This window comes from Gnatocerus cornutus, chromosome 3, assembly GCF_029298725.1.
Source record: "Gnatocerus cornutus isolate USDA-ARS CGAHR chromosome 3, icGnaCorn1.1, whole genome shotgun sequence".
NCBI classification, from domain to species: domain Eukaryota; kingdom Metazoa; phylum Arthropoda; class Insecta; order Coleoptera; family Tenebrionidae; genus Gnatocerus; species Gnatocerus cornutus.
In genome coordinates this window covers 11,730,881-11,749,462 of record NC_142235.1, presented here as the reverse complement: position 1 = coordinate 11,749,462, position 18,582 = coordinate 11,730,881, and the positions used below count along the sequence as shown (strand labels likewise).

Genomic DNA, 18,582 nt, shown 5'->3' with positions numbered 1-18,582 from the left:
ATCAAATTGTCAATTTGGCAGCTGACCTATTTGATTTTAACACCAAAAAGTCACCATTTACGACGTTGCCGGTTGTAAAGTCGTGGGAGAGTGCGGTGTTGGTGGTTTTTTAATAAAAAAACGACTTTAGAAGAGAGATTGACAAAGATTTGTTTTTTTTGACAATTTATGTAATTTTTTTGGTTTTCGAGATTCAATTTTTGACAGTTTTAGTTACTTATTTTTTTTTGACAAGTTTTAGATCGAAAATGTCCTGAGGTTAGCCCCACAAAGAAAAATCAAAAACCACGTACTGTGGAGCCCTCCATACGCTTTTCAGTCTCAACCACCCCCATTAATTTCTACAAATTTGAAACATAATCCGAAATTGCCTCTCGGTTACGTCCTATCATTACCTAACGTCACATCAACATAACCCTACTTCTCCGCCGACGACGATGACAAATTTGTTTACCACCGCGGTTCTGCGGGTACTGACAGCCCCAAGAAAGTCACCCTTTCGCCTTCAAACAGTGTTCTTAACCCACACCTTTGCCAAGTCTCCAAATTTCGTCAAAAACCTCCCTCGTGTGACGTTTAAACCTAACCTCACTTTATTACCGGGCAAGCCATTTTCGTCGAACTCCCCCGGCATTCAGGACAACATTTCAGCGCTGCAGTTGAAGCGGCGGCTCATTAGAAAGAAGAAGATTTTAGAGGATGAAGTGCAGACGCCCCCAGGGGTGTACAACGTGCTTGCCTTCGCCACCGCCGAAGAGTATAACTTGGAGCGCCTGGTGCAGGGGCTCAAAAAACTGGATCTCTACGAGCCTCGGGAGATAAAAAACACGTCAGATGTGGTCCACGCCGTGGCTAAAATCCAAGTGGATCAAGAACCGCGCGAGATTTTTTTCTTCAGGGAGGGAAGTGTGGTCTTTTGGAACGTTACAGAGTTGGAGAGCAGCAATGTTTTGGAGTTTTTACGGGAGTTTGAGTTTGATCGTTACTCCGAGAGTATGGTTCACGAAGAAAACGAGAAGATGACGTACAGGCACCAGTTGGAAAACGCCCCCAGTTCTTTAGCGAAGGACGGCGACCTTCTAGTTACCACAGTCGACAGCGAAGTCACTCTCGACAAGTACACGTTCTCCAACGCGATGTCGTTATCAGTGAAGTTAGCTATATGGGAAGCCTCCCTGGAGAAGTACATAGACACAATCGAATTCGTCACGGAAGATCTGAAGAAAGGCAACAAAATCAAAATGACCCGCGAAGAAGTCCTGCGAAAACACGGAGAGCTCTTTGCTTTGAGACATCTAATAAATCTCGGCTCGGATTTACTAGACACGCCTGATTTTTACTGGGAGAACGAGCAATTGGAGGCGCTGTACCTCCAAGTTTGTAACTATTTCGCAATAACTAAGAGGACGAGGGTGAGTTTTAGGGGTTTCTCTGAGAGTTATTGAGGAGTTTTTCAGGTCATGAACGAGAAAATCAATCACTGCGTGGAGTTAATTGAACTTCTTTCGACACATTTGAGCGATAAGCATCACATACGGTTGGAGTGGATGATCATCGTGCTTATTATGGTGGAAGTTGCCTTTGAGACCATTCATTATGTCGATAGATTCATGTCGTAATTTTATATTTATTGATTTATTACTCGCTGGAGATAAGGGAAATAAAGTATTTTTGAATATCGCGCTTTTTTAGTTGCGAACGTGTATCGTACGTTCCCCCCACTACAAGGTGTTTATAATTGTTTCTAGCATCAAGGGTTGTTCTGGAAATCCTGCCATGCACTATTTTGCCGCTTTGTTTTCATAGTGAATACAAGGTGTTTATAAATGTTTCTAGCATCAAGGGTGGCTACGAAATTCCCGTGGTACACTATTTTGCCGCTTTGTTTTCATATTGAATATAACTATAACGGTTCAGTTACTGTTTTGTGTCCAAGTTTATGATTTTCAGGTTACAAACCGCATAAAGCGAGAGTTTGAATGACAGAAAAGTCACTAAATCTACGCAATAAAAAGTGTACTATACGCGCGAAATTTAAAATAACAAAATAACCCTAGTTACTGACAACCCTGTCAACCCATTTCGCGTAGGAATTTAGTGTTTTTAGTGTATTTTGTAGCATAATTTGCTGCCAACCTATATGTCAACTGTCGAAATGTCCCAATCTCTCACCGGATATACAATAGAACAGTTTATTTCTCAAAACTTACTTTGCTTCATGTTTGAGGTTAACTGCAAATGTCAGTTGAAAAAACCGAAACCCACATTTGTAATGAGTGGCAAATTTCTTTGACATTTCATAGCCACCCTTGATGCTAGAAACATTTATAAACACCTTGTATAACAATGTTTAACTACACTTAAAATGACACTCACGTCAACGACGTTTCACTTACGATTTTGTGTCCAAGTCTTTGATTTTAGGTTTCTAACCATAACTAGAACAGTTTTTTTGTCAAAATTAAAGGTCCGTCAAGTTTGAGCATCATACATCGCAAAAAAGTTCAAACCTATGCCATAATTTTGTGCTAATTCTGTGCCAATTTGTGCTGCAATTTTTAAATTCTGTGCTCTGTTTGTTTTCGAATTATTCAAGAAACAAAAATGATGCTCAAACTTGACGCCTAGCATCATGAGTCATAAAAATTGATCAAATTGGTCTTATAATTGTTTGCTAATTTGTGCTGAAAGTTTTAAATTCTGTGCTCTTTTAGTTTTTGAGTTATTTCAAAAAACGTACAAAAAATAGTAGGCAACCCAAAATACAGATTTCAACAAAGTTTCTTTAAAGAAGCGTCAAGTTTGAGCATCTTGCATCTCAAAACAGCTTAAGTAATACGCGATAATTTTGTGCTAATTCTGTGCTAATTTTCAAATTCTGTGCTCTTTTCGTTTTTGAGTTATTTAAAAATGTAAGAAAATAGTAGGCAACCCAAAATATAGATTTTAACGAATTTTCTTTAAACGATCGTCAAATGATTGATATTCATATTTAGAATTAAAAAATCTTTGTTTTGATTACCGGACATACTAAATATACATACATAACTTAATTAACGCTCTTTATATTCTTCACAATTTAAAAATTTGCTGAGTAAGAACTGGCCAGGCGCGTTAGAATAATGTCTTTAGAGAATATTGCTCTATTCAAACACAAATATTTGACGCTTCTTGAAAGAAAATTCGTTGAAATCTGTATTTTGAGTTGCCTACTTTTTTTTGTACGTTTTTTGGAATAACTCAAAAACGAAAAGAGCACAGAATTTAAAAGTTGCGCACAAATTAGAACAGAATTAGTACAAAATTATAAGACCAATTTGATTAATTTTGGTGACTTATGATGCTAGGCGTCAAGTTTGAGCATCACTTTTGTTTTAGTAATAACTCAAAAACTAAAAGAGCACAGAATTTAAAAATCACAGCATAAATTAGCACAAATGATGCTCAAACTTGTCGAACCTCAAAATTAACTTTGCTGTATGATTGAGGTTAACTGCAAATGTCAGTTGAAAATTTAAACCCACATTTCTTTGACATTTCATAGCCACCCTTGATGCTAGAAACATTTATAAACACCTTGTAGATTCAGTGGCTTCAATGTGATCAATGAGCTGCGGTGTATAACTGGTTGCTTGCGCGCTCCTCCACGAAGAACTCTTCAATCCACTCTTCGCGACACTCAACCAAAAGGCTGCAAAAGTCGCGTATCTCCGCCGGTAAAACTGCGTTCTCTCCACACAACAACGCCCCTAAAACTCCCGAAAAGTGGTGACAGTTGTGCTCAACCGAGTTGAACTTGAAGGACCTAAAAGACAACAATTAAAACAACTGAATAGTACATGCACGAATCACCCACAGCCAGTCGCTCCCGTGCTTCATTTTCTTAACAATTGCGTCCACTTCCGGTTTGGACAACTCCGTTTGTCCGAGGATTTTAATGCAGCTGACTGCTTCTTCGAAGTCGTCGTCATCGCACTGGGGTCTGAGTTTCTACAAGTAGTGAAGTTAGAATTAGAGGGACGAGGTGGTAGGGGACTTACCGGTTCGTGTTCTTCTATTCCGTGCTCTCCATAGCTGTATTCGGTCTCGTGCACCACCACGCTTGTGTGTAAAACAGCTGATTGGGGTTGTAAACACTGTTTTTTCTATACTTACTTGTTTCCGGGGGGAGAAGTTGGAGGTACTGGTGTTTGCACCATATTTGGGAGGCTGGGGAGAGTTCGTAGATGTAGAGTTTTACGGGATGTGTTAACATTGTTGTGACCTTATTTTTGTTGGCGTTTTTCAGTTTTATCAACAAGTTAATTAAGTTGTTTATCGTTTAATAATAAACACTGATAAACGTAACTAATCAAATTGTTTGTAATTGTTATTAAGTATGCAACCAATAAAATACACAAATGATAAATGACAGAGACCGCTGACGATGAGTTCCGTAAATTTGAATATGATTTTTTGACCATTTAAAATAGTTTTTGGTTCTTAATATTTGACAATATTTGAGAATTTTTGACCATGATTGGTTTTGAGTACTTCATGGTGGTCAATTTTTGGAATTCATTAAGTACCATTTTTAACTATACAAAACAAAATGTTTGTCAGTTTTTGACAAATTTGCGTTGAATACCAGAGCTCATTACTATCGGTCCACTCATTAAAAAGTTAAGTTGGCAGCAGCCTCTAGTAATTTTCATCCGTAACAGTTGACAGCGAAACAGTTAACAGTTGACAGCGTTTGACCTTGACGCAACAGTGGCATGCGTAGAAGCTAATCGTTTTACCCAAAATTGCCAAAACTTGTTAAATCTCTGTTGAAGCCTCTCTTTTGCAACAAATTTTTAATTAATTATTGATTAATACAATCAACTTTGACAACGTGTTAATTTCAAAAATCGGCACCTTCAATTTTCCCCTAATTTTTTCCCTAAAAAATTGAAAGCCTGATTTACACCCAAGAATTTTCGAAAATTTACACAGGAGAGTGGACTGATAGCAATGAGCTGGACTTTAGTAACTTTATCATTGACATTTTTTGACTCTTAGCTCTAATGACCAGACCTTTAAGCATTTTTGTTTAAGATTTTTGACAATTTGAAACAATTTTTCAGTTCTGGTACTGAATATTTGACAATTTTAACAAATTTTTATTTTTATTTTGACAATGATTGTCTTTGCGTATCTACTTCATGTTTGCCAATTTACGGGATTTGTCTACCTATTTAGACCGAATTAATAGTAAAATATTTTTGAAAAACACTACAAAACAACAAACTGAATTTTTGACAAATTTGATTTCTTGGGTCTTTACCATTGTGAATTTTTGACTACTATTGGCTCTAACGATTTGATCTTTCAAAAAATATTGTCAATTTTTTGATGTTGAGAAAGTTGTATTTAAAAAATGTGTATGAAAAACTTAATTTTTGACAATTTAAAATGCTTAAATCTTGACATTAACAATATTTGACAATTTTAACGACGCTCGGTTTCCAGAACTCACACTGTCAGTCTCATATTTTTTGTCTTTGGAACTTAATCTTTGACAATTTTTGGAAAAATTTTTGTTATTAAGTTTGGTTCGATCTTCTACAATTATTATTATTGACGATAATTATTTTGAATGACAACTTCATATTTGCCTATTTTTGGGATTAGTTAACTTTTCGGAATGAACAAAATTTTTGATTAATAATAAATTATTGTTAACATTTTAACAAAAAATTGAAACCAAAAATTAAATTTTTCTAAAACAATTAAAGATAGACCATCAAAAAACAATCACAAATTTTCGAAAATTGACAAAAATAAAGTATGTATGTATTGTGAAAACTTGACAAATATTTTGTTCCAAAAACTAAAAATTGACAAAAATTCAAAAGTTTAATGGTAAAGAACCAAAATTGGTCAATCTTTTGGAAAACAAAAATTGTCAAAATCAAACTCCCACACACACCGAGCAAATTTGTCAAAGTCTATTGATTTGTTAATGATGAAAGCGTAAAACTTTTAAATTGTCAAAAATAAAGGTTTTCTTTCTTTATCTTTCAAGAGAAGTCAAAAATTGTTAACAATAATTTATTATTAATCAAAAATTTTGCTCATTCCAAACAGTGCCTTTCCAAGAAACTTTACTACGAAAAGTCGGTATAAAAAAGTTAACTAATCCCAAAAATTGGCTATTATTATTGGTTCCTAAGTACATACTTGAGCTTTTTGAATTATTATTGTGGTTTGTTAATATTTATTAATATAAATGTTATAGAGATTTAACTATTTAAAATTTGGGACCACTCTTGACGCTAACAACTTGATTTTTGAGGTTTTTGTCAATTTTTGGTTAGTTAGAATTCAAAATTTGACGATTTTTTAAACTCACTAGCTTTTATTGAAATTAAACTTAAATAATAAAGATTGAAAATTTAATTTTTGACAATTTAAGATTATTTAGCTTTGATCATTAACAATGTTAAACTATTTTATCTCAAAATTTTTAATAAAATTGGTTTTGAATCGAGTCGTGGAAGTTTAATTTTTGACAATTTTGGTTCTTAACTCTAAATATTTGACAAAGTTTGACAGATGTTAGTTCTTCAGCATTGATCTTTGACAGTTTTGTCAATTTTTAGTTTTTGGGACCAAATATTTGTCAAGGTTTTTTGAAGTTTCATCTTGGTCAATTTTGCGAAAATTTTTGCACAGTTTTTGAGGGTCAATCTTTGATTGGTTTTGAAATATGTCTTTGAATGTATTAATTTTTGACACTAAAGGCCGGTTTATAATAATTTAATTGAAATTAAGTTAATCTCGTTAATTTGACGATTGCTGACATTTGATTGGCGGAAAAACGATCACGTCACTTTAAGAAGATGTTAAATATTTAACCAAAATTAAAGATTTAACTTGGCTTCTGTAAACCGGCTTTTAATCTTTGACTATCTTGACTATTATTGGTTTCTGACCATTAGAACTTTTCTAATTTTTTTGTGATTTATTATTATCAATGTTCTTGTGACTTGACTAATTGAAATTTTTGAGTACTTTTGGCGCTAAGAACTGGACTTTTTGACATTTTTTTAATGTTTAGTTGTTGAGAGTTCGAACTTTCATAATTTTTGCAACTCCTTCTAGTTGGTTAGGACAAAACTTAAATAATGAAAATTAAGCTTAATTTTTTGTCATATTAGAATTTTTGACAGTTTTCGACGCAATTTGTCGAGGTTTAAAAATTGACTAATATTAGATTTTCTGCATTTATCTTTGACAGGTTTAACTTTTTTGACACAAATTATTTGACAATTTTTGATAATTTTCGAATTTTGTGATTTTGTCACTTATTACTTTAGAATCATGTTTGAATTTTGATTTTAGATAAGTTTTAGGCACACGGGTCAATTTTTTATTATTATCTTTGAAAGATTTAATATATATATATATAAATATATATATATATATAAATATATATATATATATAAATATATATATATATATATATATTTAATATTTGGGATTAAATCTTTGACTATTTTGACTATTATTGGTTTTTAAGTACTTGAATTTTGATTTTAATAGTTGTGGCTCCATATAACGACCCTATTTTGGACATTTTTGTCAACTTTAAACAACTTTTGAAATTTGCTTTAGAAAACACTGAAAAAAGTTCAGTCAGTTTTATTTTATGTGACATTTGAATCGTAACAATAATTCTCTTCAACTCATTTTTTTTTTATTACGGTTAGTTTTTTCAAATCTTTTTTTGTTTAATCTTTGGCAATTTTGGACGAACTTTAGATAAATTTGCTACAATTCCTCAAGGCTAGTAAGTCAAATTTGGCCAAAAATCCTCATGCGAAAAACCAGTTCTTGGACAAAAAGTGGTGTATTCAAATTACATCAGCACATTTCCATAATTTATTAATATCAAGGTCAGTCACAATTAACACTAATGCCAGATTAACCTAATTATTGTCAATCACTCTCCAAACAGCTCAGATATCGGAACTTTCCTCAAAAAACCATCAAAAACGTCCGTAAAAACTTGCCCGAAAATCTCTTCATACTTCACTCTCACATCCAGGAAAATCTCGCGCCAGTTTTTGTTAATTTCCGTGTTATATTTGGCTTTAAGCTCGTCGTGGCCGTTGAACAAATTATCAAAATGTGACAAAATCCGCTCCGTGTCCATCGACAAGTCACTATCTTTGATCCTATAAAAGTTTCGGCCTCGATCTTGATACTCTTCAAGATCGAAAACGAAGGAAAAGTGAAGATGAACTGAGGAGAAGAAAAATCAAAGAGGGAAATCAAAGAGTTTAGTTTCTTACCAAAAGTAATGTTCCCGTGTCCTTCCCCATGAAAATCCATCTCCAGAATCTTCCCAGTGAACCTGTAGTCAAAATCCATGGTAACTTCGGGAAAAGTGCACTCCATAAAGACCTTATTTTTCTCAAAATCTACACTGAAAACCCCCGAAAGTTAACTACACACCCCACAACTCTCCACTTACTCAAATTTCTTAAATCTAACATCGGAGAACCCGTGGAACCTCAAATCGTCATAATTCTGTTCAAAACCGACGGTTTTCCCCGGGGAAACCGTCAGATTCTGCACATAAACCGTTCTCAAGCTCGGTAAACCGATTACTCGAAACGGTTGAGTTAGTTGCCTTGCACCGATTTCCGCCGCTTCCACCAGGCAGTCTTTGAAATCGCGTTGGTGGCGGTTGCATGTTTTGAAACTGGGGGCTAAAATTTCAATGAAAGTTGTTACTGAAAATTGTACTCACGGAACAGGGGCGGGCTGAGGGGTGGCAAGAAGAAGAAGGACAGGGCCCAGAGAAGTAGTTGTTTAAAAACCATTTTAATTAATGATTTTGTTGTACTGCTGAGGTTATTTATGCGTGTTTTAGTAAAGAAAAAAACTTGTTAAAAAGTGTGTCGATTGGTGCGTGACGCAATTTGGTGTATTGTTGGCTGCATGTCGGAAAATGAGAATTTGACAAAATTCGATTAAATTTAATTTAGTGCGACTAAATTCTGTGAAATTATAGTTCAGTTTGACCTAAATATGCCAACATTGGGGTTAATAAAACGAAATCAAAAATATTTAGGTCAAGAGAACTACTTACATGTGAATAAAATTTGACTAAATCATGTAAATAAGTAGTTCAATTTTCAGGATTTTGTTTAATTTTGAACTCACCAGACATATAAATCGATAAAATGTTAGATTTAATCGTTTTCTATTAAATTTAGTCCAATAATTTTGATTTAGTTGTTCAAATCATTTTTATTTTATTCTTTAAACACGTTTATTAGTAAAATATTTCTACATTTTAGTTTGATTAATTCTAACAATTTTTAACTCATCAGCTAATCACAGGGTGATGAAAAAAAGGCGCCTATGAGTGGTAGTAACATGTTTTTTTCTGTTAAACAATCTCATAAATCAAAGCAAAATGATTAATCTAAACCTATTCCTTTTTACAATACGATTTTTTTTCAAAGGAAAAACTTGGCAATGTTGCTCAACAATTTCTAATACAATTTTACATTCGGTGGTCTTCGTAACTAAGCAACTAATATGTATTAAGAGCTTACAATGTTGCAGTATTAAAAAAAATTCTACAAAGCTAAGAAATGATACTTTTAAAAACCTAAGGAATTTGGTTTAAACCACTTTTTTTTTCTTTTTTTGGTACAGAATATCATTAACTGTAAAAAATCTAATCTCTAACAATAAAATTGTTGTAAAAATTTTAACCAAATAGAGTTTGATTGTTTTAAAAAGAAAGCTTCTAATATCCATTCACAAAACATAAAAAGCAAGTTACCTTTGATTTTTGTAAAAGCAGAGTGAAGTTTTCAATCATCATTTCATGGGACTGTACTTTGAAGTTTGTTGTCAATGTCAGTTCAGTTTGTTTAATTTTAGTTTAAATTATCAAAATTACAATTTATTCCCCAAACACCAAATTTTTGAATTTTCCATTAAACAAATTCAGATTCACAAAGGAATTAAAATTAATTAAAGATGCTGCCAGGTGTAACGGTTTCGATTCCAACATTGTTGATAAAATTGTTAAAAAATTTAGATTTAAGAAATTAGTCAATGAATGTTCTACTTTTCAGAAAACACCTGAGAAGACTTCTTTTGTCACCATCCCTTACTCACCTTCAGTGACAAAGGGACTGGAAAGAATTTTCCAGGGTTTGGATCTCAAAGTAGTTTTTACTTCAGGTCCAAGCCTCCAAAGTCTTCTAGGTAATCCTAAAGACCGAGTAGGAACAACAGAAAAGTCGGGGATTTATGAAATTAAATGTAAAGATTGTGATCAGAAATATATTGGGCAAACAAGAAGGTCAATTTTAAAAAGGTTCAAAGAGCATCAAGCTCATCTCAAATTTGGAAGGTTTGAAAAATCAAGCGTTGACCACCACATTGATGAAAGTTGTCTTCGTTTAATTAAAAATGTAAATAATTGTAAATTTCTAGACATCTATGAAAGTCTAGAAATATTTAGGAACAAAAATGTAATAATGAACTCAGACAACGGCCCCATCCCCTCCTCCTCCCTCTACTCGCTTCTACCTGCGCCAAAGGGTGCGCGTCGACTAGTTTTTAGTATATAAGGACGAATAATTTGTTAGTTTTTAGTTTATTTATAAATTTGGTGTTTGGGGAATAAATTGTAATTTTGATAATTTGTCAACAACACCAAGAATTGATCCAATAAATTTTCTTTGTTTAATTTTAGTTTACCTTAGAGAACTTCTTAGTGTCTTGTTGAAACTTCCCAATGTAGAAATTATCTATTTCTTACGTTTTCCTGCAGAGTGAGTCGAAATTAAAGATTTCATTTTGAAATCTCACCAACTGTTCCGTTTAGGGTTATTTTAACCATAGTAGCTTTTATGTTTTAGAATGGATATTATTTTAGTTAAGAAAGCACAAAAAGTTTGGTTTTCAATTTTGGGCTCAGGAAAAAATTAGCTGCAACATGATAGGTAGCATAGTCGTCTTTTTTTCGTCACCCTCTATATTTAAATATCGTTGCTACATATATTTTATAACTATACAGGGTCCGGCAACACTTGTGTCCACCCCTAAAATCGTCTTTAATTTTAAAGATAAAATTTTGAAACTTTGCATACGCTCATAGTTGACAAAGCTCTAGAAGCTGACGCAAAAATTTGTTTTTTATCACGGTTTGGTTGGCGTCGCGACGCCTAAGAATTATAATTTTTAGCGATATTTGAGTTTTTGCGGAAATATTTGCGAATTAAATTTTAACATAACTGTGATACAAATATCTGAGTTTTTATTTTAATCTAATGCAATTTTTTTTTTCAATATAAATGTGTTAAAAATATCTCAGATGTTATCTCAGTTGTTATTTTAGATTGAATGCAAAATTTGCGAAAAAAACGCTGAGATATTTTAAACACATTTATATTGAAAAAAATTAAATTAGGGATTGATATCATAAACCCTCACAATTAACTAAAAATTACGCGACGCCAAAACTATCAATGATAAAAAACAAATCAGTCAGCTTCTAGAGCCTTGTCAAGTATGAGCGTATGCAAATTTTCAAAATTTTATCTTTAAAATTAAAGACGATTTTAGGGGTGGACACAAGTGTTGCCGGACCCTGTATACATCGATAAAATGTTAGATTTAATCGTTTTCTATTAAATTTAATTCAATCGTTTTGATTTAGTAGTTCAAATCATTTTTATTTTCTTAGAGCGATTTAGCTCTGAGTTAAGATTTATTGTACAAGGTGTTTATAAATGTTTCTAGTATCAAGAGTGGCTCTGGAATTCCTGCCATGCTCGATTTTGCCGCTTTGTTTTCATAGTGAATATAACTATGTTTAACTACATTTAAAATTTCACTCATGTCAACGACGTTTTAGTTACGGTTTTGTGTCCAAATCTTTGATTTTCAGGTTTCAAACCATAACTAGAATAGTTTTGGTTTCAAAATTAACTTTACTCTATGATTGAGGTTACCTTCAAATGTCAGCTGAAAAATCTAAACACACATTTGTAATGAGCGGCAAACTTCTTTGACATTTCATAGCCACCCTTGATGCTAGAAACATTTATAAACACTTTGTACAATTTTATTAGTAAAAGATTTTTACATTTTAGTTTAATTACCTTATTCAATTTTCAACTCAATACAGGGTGATGAAGAAAAGACGCCCATGAGTAATAGTATTATGTTCTTTTCTGTTAATCCATCTCAGAAATTAAAGCAAAATAATTAATCTAAACCTATTCCTATTTACAATATGAATTCTTTTCAAAGGAAAAGCTTGGCAGTGCTGCTCAACACTTTCTAAAATTTTACATTTTACATTTACAATGTTGCAACAAAATGTTTCTTCAAAGCTAAGAAATGGTACTTTTAAAAGCCTAGGAATTTGGTTTAAAGCACTTTTTTTTCCTTTTTTGATACAGAATATTGGTTAATGATATTAACTGTAAAAAATCTAATCTCTAACAATGAAATTTTAACGAAAAAGAGGTAAAAGAAAGCACAAATTTAGTTTCGGTTTTCAATTTTGGGCTCAGGGAAAAAGTAGCTGCAACATGCATAGGCGCTTTTTTTTTCGTCACCTTCTATGTTATAAATTTCGTTGCTACAGGGTGATTCTTATTAATTAACACTTAACTTGATAGATGACAAATTAGTGCCAGCGAAGTAGGAACCCAAAGACGTATCATGTGGTAATTGTCCAAAATGTGCTTTAACTACGTTAGATTTGCATCATTTCAGTTCGCATTAATGGTGCAAAACAAGTAGGTAGCAGTTGTTCAATGTTCAATATTGACGAAATAGATATTTACATAACAAGTACGGAAAGTGACCAATTTCGCACGAGTGTAAAAGTAGATGCACGAGGCGCCAGCCGAGTGCAGATATTACACGAGTGCAAGAAAGTTATGTACACTATTTTTCCTACGACCTTTCATCATCAGGAAGAAACCATAAGTTTCGACAATAGTTCATTTCTTATCTATTCTAAATGTAATTTTTCTACAACTTCATAAAAAAGTGACGTATTCCACATATTTAGATGGTTCATGTTTTTGTACATCCATTTCCGAAAGTAAAAGTCACTAGTGTGATATGAATATATCCGCACAGACCTGTCCAAACTGACAGTTATTTTGAAATACAAATGTAATTCTTGAATTTTTGTCTCAAATATGTAGACGATTCTATGTAAAACAACATGTATAATGTTAAAAATGAATTGGTTAGGTCGTTTCTGACAAATCAGTTTTGACAGGTCTGTGCGGATATATTCATATCACACTAGTGACTTTTATCAAAAAAATTATCAAAAGTACAATTTATTCCCAAACACCAAATTTCGTCAAAAAAAATGCTGACGCGCGTTTCGATAGCAATGCTACCATCATCAGAGCGATGATTAAACCCTAGATAAAGAAGCAAAAATTATCAAATAATTCGTCCTTATAATACTAAAAGCGTGTCGACCCGTCCTCTTTGGCGCAGGTAGAAGGGAGTAGAAGAGGGAGGAGTTCATTATTACATTTTTGTTCTTAAATATTTCTAGCCTTTCATAAATGTCTAGAAATTTAAAATTATTTACATTTTTAATTAAACGAAGACAACTTTCATCAATGTGGTGGTCATTGTCAAAAACATGTTGGTCAACGCTTGATTTTTCGAAACTTCCAAATTTGAGATGAGCTTGATGCTCTTTGAACCTTTTTAAAATTGACCTTCTTGTTTGCCCAATATATTTCTGATCACAATCTTTACATTTAATTTCATAAATCTCCGACTTGATCTTTAGGATTACCTAGGAGCCGCTTTGAAAAGGAACTTGAATCTGAGCTTGAATATTCAATAATTATTATGAATATTTAATAATCTTCATCATTAAAGAAACTGAAAACTCAAGTGGCAGAGAATGTTTTGAGACCAAAAAAGAAATAAATAAAAGTACCAGATTTTTTTACTACAAAATAGTTACTTCAATGTAAAATGTCTGATAAGAATTGATTGTTTCAATTTCTTTCAATATTTAAAATTGTTATTAAGTTGATAAATTTCGTTAAGTTTTTATATATTTTAAATAAATATTAAATATAAATTATTCTGTTGGCTTAAAAGCAATTTAGTTTTATTCAGAAATTGATGACTTTACATCAAACCATATCGTTCATCGTTCTATCTAGTCGTTTGCCAAATACAGGTGTCCCAGAACTCGCGCCCCAGAGAACAAGGGAGGGTGCCGACAGCAATACATATGGTAAATTTCAAAACAAAAATTGACTAAGTTTAATAGTATTTAAGAACTGATAAAAAGTTAACAACCAATCCCGAAAGCTTATTCGAGAAGTGGAGTAGGTAAATGGCGTTACCAATTTTCAAATTCTGTTTAGGTTTGGGATTGGCTACCGTTTTTTCATCTTAATTCGATTATTTTCTGAGTTAAAAAATTATGATTTCAAAATTTTGGTTCAGAATTGTTGCCTCCATAAGCCCTTTCTCTCTGGGGCGCGAGTTCTGGGACACCTGTATATGCAGAATTGCGTTCATTACGTTCAATCACTTCTTATAATTTAAACTGTTTATTTTTCAGATTTTAGATAATTTAAACAAGTTTTTTTGTAATTTCAAAACATTATTTACATACAGTAGGACCTCAATTATCAGGGCGCGGATTAACCGGGCAGCGAATAGGAGACAATTTCGATTTATCCGTGTCTCGTTTATCCGCGTAGAGCAGAAAAAGTTAAAAAAAAAGTGCAATCCTTTAGTGTATGTACAGTGAATTTTTAGTTCCGAAATGTACCGAAATGTATGAAACCTTGATATCTCCGAATATAAGACCGTGCAAAAAATGCGGCTTTTACCAGCGTTTGTCGCGCGCTCTTTTACCTAAAAAACCGGTCTTAACCTTACGATTAAAGAAACTTTTTTCTTCAATTTTTAAAGCTTAATGTCTTCGGAACTGTGTGTAATATGTATAATTTTTCGCAGAATCCAAATCGTATGCCATCTTTTAACCTTAGTTCACAAATAACTGAGTTAGCAACGTTTAACTCTTGGTTAGTGAGTTGGTAGTTCCGAAATTGTATAAAGCTCGATATCTCTCAAATTAAGATAAAGCGAAAGATGCTGTTTTTCGCGCTTCTTTACCTAAGAATTCGGTCTTAGGAATCATAAACTATGCTATTAGTTCTTATTTCTAAACAAAGCAAGGTAATAAAATTTTTTGAAAAATAAAGTTAATACAGGGTGATTTTTTTAAAACGGCAGGCGTTGTAGAATTTTTATTTATGAACCTATTTCAAAAATTTTAAAAACAAATTAAATGGTTTTTAATTTCCAATAAACTGATTTTTAAATTTTTCTAAATGTCTTAGTATCTTTTGGGCGATACTCAACTTTCTTATTTTAAATTGACAACTTTTTTTTTTTTTCATAATTTAAATTATATTAATTTTCTTGATTCAGAAATGAGTAATATGTTCTACTTTTAACAAAAAATATTTTAAAAAAATATCAAAAATGAAAAAAATTAGGCAATAAAAGTTAATAAAATCTAGGTGCGTGGTGTCAAATAACACAATATTGTTATTGTAATGTCAAAAAGCAGCAAATAACAGAAAGAACAAGTTTTCTTTCAACAAGATGGGGCTACACCTTACAATGCACAATGCATTTCTCGTAGGTGTCAATTGTGCAATAAAAAAACGGGATGGCGTTTCAACAGTATTTTAATTAAATTAGGTAGTTGTTTTTTCTGATTTGTAATTATTATTGTCTTTTGTTATTAATAATTTCAAAAAAAAATGCCGATCTTTTCTGTTATTTGCTGCTTTTTGACATTACAATAACGGCATTCTTTTATTTGACACCATGCACCTAGATTTTATTAACTTTTATTGCTTATTTTTTTTTCAATTTTGATAATTTTTTTAAAAATATTTTTGGTTAAAAGTAGAACATATGTATTACACATTTCTGAATCAAGAAAATTAATATCTTCCAAATTATGAAAAAAAAAAATGGGTTCCAATTTAAAATAAGAAAGTTGATTATCGCCCAAAAGATACTAACACATTTAGAAAAATTTTAAAATCATCAGTTTATAGTAAATTAAAAACCATTTAATTTGTTTTTTAAATTTTTGAAATAGGTTCATAAATAAAATTTCTACAACGCCTGCCGTTTTAAAAAAATCAGCCTGTATAAGTTTTAAAACGCATTTAAAAAAAAAAATTATCTAATTTGTTATATTCGAATTCAAATTACTTTACTTACTTCAGTACAATGGGTCGATTGCGGCCTCCCTCATAATATCTTACTTCAATTTATACAAAATTAGTTAACAATTTAATGACTTATTTTTAAGATTTTAAGAGTCTCAGTGAATATAACTAAATTTTACCCATTAGAACTAAATGTGACGAAATCAGACTAGATATTTACTCATTTGACCATATTTGAACTAAATTTATCAAAGTTAAATTAATTAATTAAAACAGAATGTGACTAAAATGTGACTACCTAATAAATCAGATAAATAAATAAATTAAGTACATATTAGGTAGTTTTGCTTAATTTAGAGACATACGGGATTTTTTTTAACATTTTTTTGGTACTCTGTTGGATCACCACTTTCCGGACAGCCTGTATGTATGTATAATTCAGCAAAAAAAGATGGGTTGATTTATGTAGTAGTACTTGCAATAAATTAGCTTTATTTCATTTGTTTTGATACAAATAACTTAAGTTTATGTCTGATTTTATTTCATTTTAATCAAATTTAATGATCTCTGGAGTAATTTATTAAAACAATTTTTAGTTAATTTCTTTTGTTAGTTTGGATCAAAATTCTATAAATGTGTTTGTTTTTTTGACATTGATAACACCGAATTAAATCTAATTAAAAATAATTAATTTCAAATTTTTTTGTACCCTGAATTAATTTCCGCTTAATTACAATAATCAAACTGACAATAAACAGGAATAGTTTGCCCGGAAACCAAAAAAAATTCCGAACAAACATTGATTAGTGATTTAAATATTCCGAATTTTATCGTTTTTTAAAATCCACTTAATTTGTTAATAAAATTACCTACTATAAAAACTGATTCGCCGTCTTTAAATAAAAGAATTCGCTTAAATGGTTCGCAGTTTTCACAATGAAGTCTCTAATTGTGTTGCAGTTTCTCTTCGCCTTTTCTTACTCGGCTCTCCGTAAGTATACAACTATACAGAGTGTTTTTAAAACGCAATCTCAGCTCCCACCTTCAAGAAATGTCAGCGCAAACAAAGCGACTTTGATGCGTGTCTAAAAGCGGCAGTCAACGACGCGATAACACAGCTAAACAAACCATTTGATGAAATCCGATTAGCAAATATCGATCCATTGGAAATCCCATCGTTTTCCGTGCCTCCCAGCAACGGTGCCGCCAGTTTCGCCCAAGAATACGAAAATTTCAAAGTTCTAGGAGTGAGCAAATGCAACTGCCGTGAAGTGAAGTAAGTAACATTTACTAAAACCAATTGGAATTACAAAAAAAACTTGATTTAGTTTGAGTTTAGTCACCAAGAAGTACTCAGCGAAGTGCTTCTGCCCTAAGCTAGATCTCGTTTTTGATTATGAGTTCAAAGGGAAGCTCATCGTGCTGCAGTTTGCTGGAAAAGGGCCTGGAAACATGACTTTGGGTACGTTTTTCCTCCGAATTTTCTCGTTTTCAGAGTTTTTTTCTAGTTAAACCGGAGTTGAGTATAACTTACGATTTCGAGGAGTACGAGAAGAAAGGGAAAACGCATTACAAGGTGGTCGAAAACAGCTTCACAATGGACCCGGAGAAAATCATCTTCAAATTTGAAAACATATTCGGGGAAGATAAGGCAGTGAACGACAATCTCAACCAAGTTTTTAACGATAACTGGGACGTGATTTACGACGATGTCCGGAAGAGTTATGAGGATGTTTTGGCGCAGGTTCTTAAACAGGTTCTTGGACGGATGCTGGCGAAGGTGTCCATTGACGAAGTCTTCGGAGACGAGTGAAGACTGCGATCGATAAAAAATACACAGGTCATGACCTTCTTTCATAGTTAGTTTGGCAGCACTGAAAAACAATTGAAAAATGACACTTGGAATGACATTTCGTTATATTTCCATGACATTGTGTACATTACATATACATAATTTCAAATCAGGTTAAACTGCAATCTCATTTTTTAAACACTCGGTGTATTTATTAAAGTTATGAACCCAAAGATATATTATTTCCTCCAACACTCGTTCATCTTAAGTGGTGTTCCGAAAATCGTACGGAGTCCCAATGATTTGAATTCCCTCCTCCCGTAATTTTCTTACAACTCCTTGAACTTCTCCATTCTTCACCACGTGTTTCTTCATCTCCACTTTCTTCAGTTTCGGAAAAACTGTCTTCAAATTGTCCACTTCAACGTGTCTCCAAAAATTGGAAGGCAACCCCAAAACCTCCAAAGCTACCAAACCGGAAAACTGCTCCAAATTGAATTCAACAAACTGATTATGATGCAACTC

General features: G+C 32.5%; 4 protein-coding genes across 5 annotated transcripts; 2 read left to right on the top strand and 2 right to left on the bottom strand.

Annotated features, from left to right (window-relative positions):
- Positions 1-212: 212 nt before the first annotated feature.
- Positions 213-1,678, top strand: LOC148176916 (required for meiotic nuclear division protein 1 homolog). The gene is made up of 2 exons (XM_088032685.1): positions 213-1,412; positions 1,458-1,678. Exons 1-2 carry the CDS (start codon positions 438-440, stop codon positions 1,617-1,619), a joined length of 1,137 nt encoding a protein of 378 aa, XP_087888811.1. The 5' UTR covers positions 213-437; the 3' UTR covers positions 1,620-1,678.
- On the bottom strand, positions 1,608-4,315 carry LOC148176915 (uncharacterized). 2 transcript variants are annotated; one of them, XM_088032693.1, is made up of 4 exons: positions 4,156-4,315; positions 4,041-4,117; positions 3,857-3,990; positions 1,608-3,805 (listed from the first exon to the last, which is right to left on the bottom strand). In XM_088032693.1, the coding sequence occupies exons 1-4, from the start codon at positions 4,253-4,255 to the stop codon at positions 3,604-3,606; spliced, it is 513 nt and encodes a 170-aa protein (XP_087888819.1). In that variant the 5' UTR covers positions 4,256-4,315; the 3' UTR covers positions 1,608-3,603. The 2 variants fall into 2 exon arrangements, with proteins under 2 accessions (XP_087888819.1, XP_087888820.1); XM_088032694.1 differs by having other exon boundaries at positions 4,041-4,101; positions 4,156-4,311.
- Positions 4,316-7,969: 3,654 nt separating this feature from the next.
- LOC148176914 (uncharacterized) lies at positions 7,970-8,855 on the bottom strand. Its single transcript, XM_088033233.1, has 4 exons — positions 8,783-8,855; positions 8,504-8,741; positions 8,322-8,455; positions 7,970-8,271 (listed from the first exon to the last, which is right to left on the bottom strand). Exons 1-4 carry the CDS (start codon positions 8,853-8,855, stop codon positions 7,970-7,972), a joined length of 747 nt encoding a protein of 248 aa, XP_087889359.1.
- An 8,344-nt stretch (positions 8,856-17,199) lies between these two features.
- On the top strand, positions 17,200-18,134 carry LOC148176913 (protein takeout-like). Its single transcript, XM_088032690.1, has 4 exons — positions 17,200-17,256; positions 17,301-17,541; positions 17,594-17,727; positions 17,774-18,134. Exons 1-4 carry the CDS (start codon positions 17,202-17,204, stop codon positions 18,076-18,078), a joined length of 735 nt encoding a protein of 244 aa, XP_087888816.1. The 5' UTR covers positions 17,200-17,201; the 3' UTR covers positions 18,079-18,134.
- The last annotated feature ends 448 nt before the right edge of the window (positions 18,135-18,582 follow it).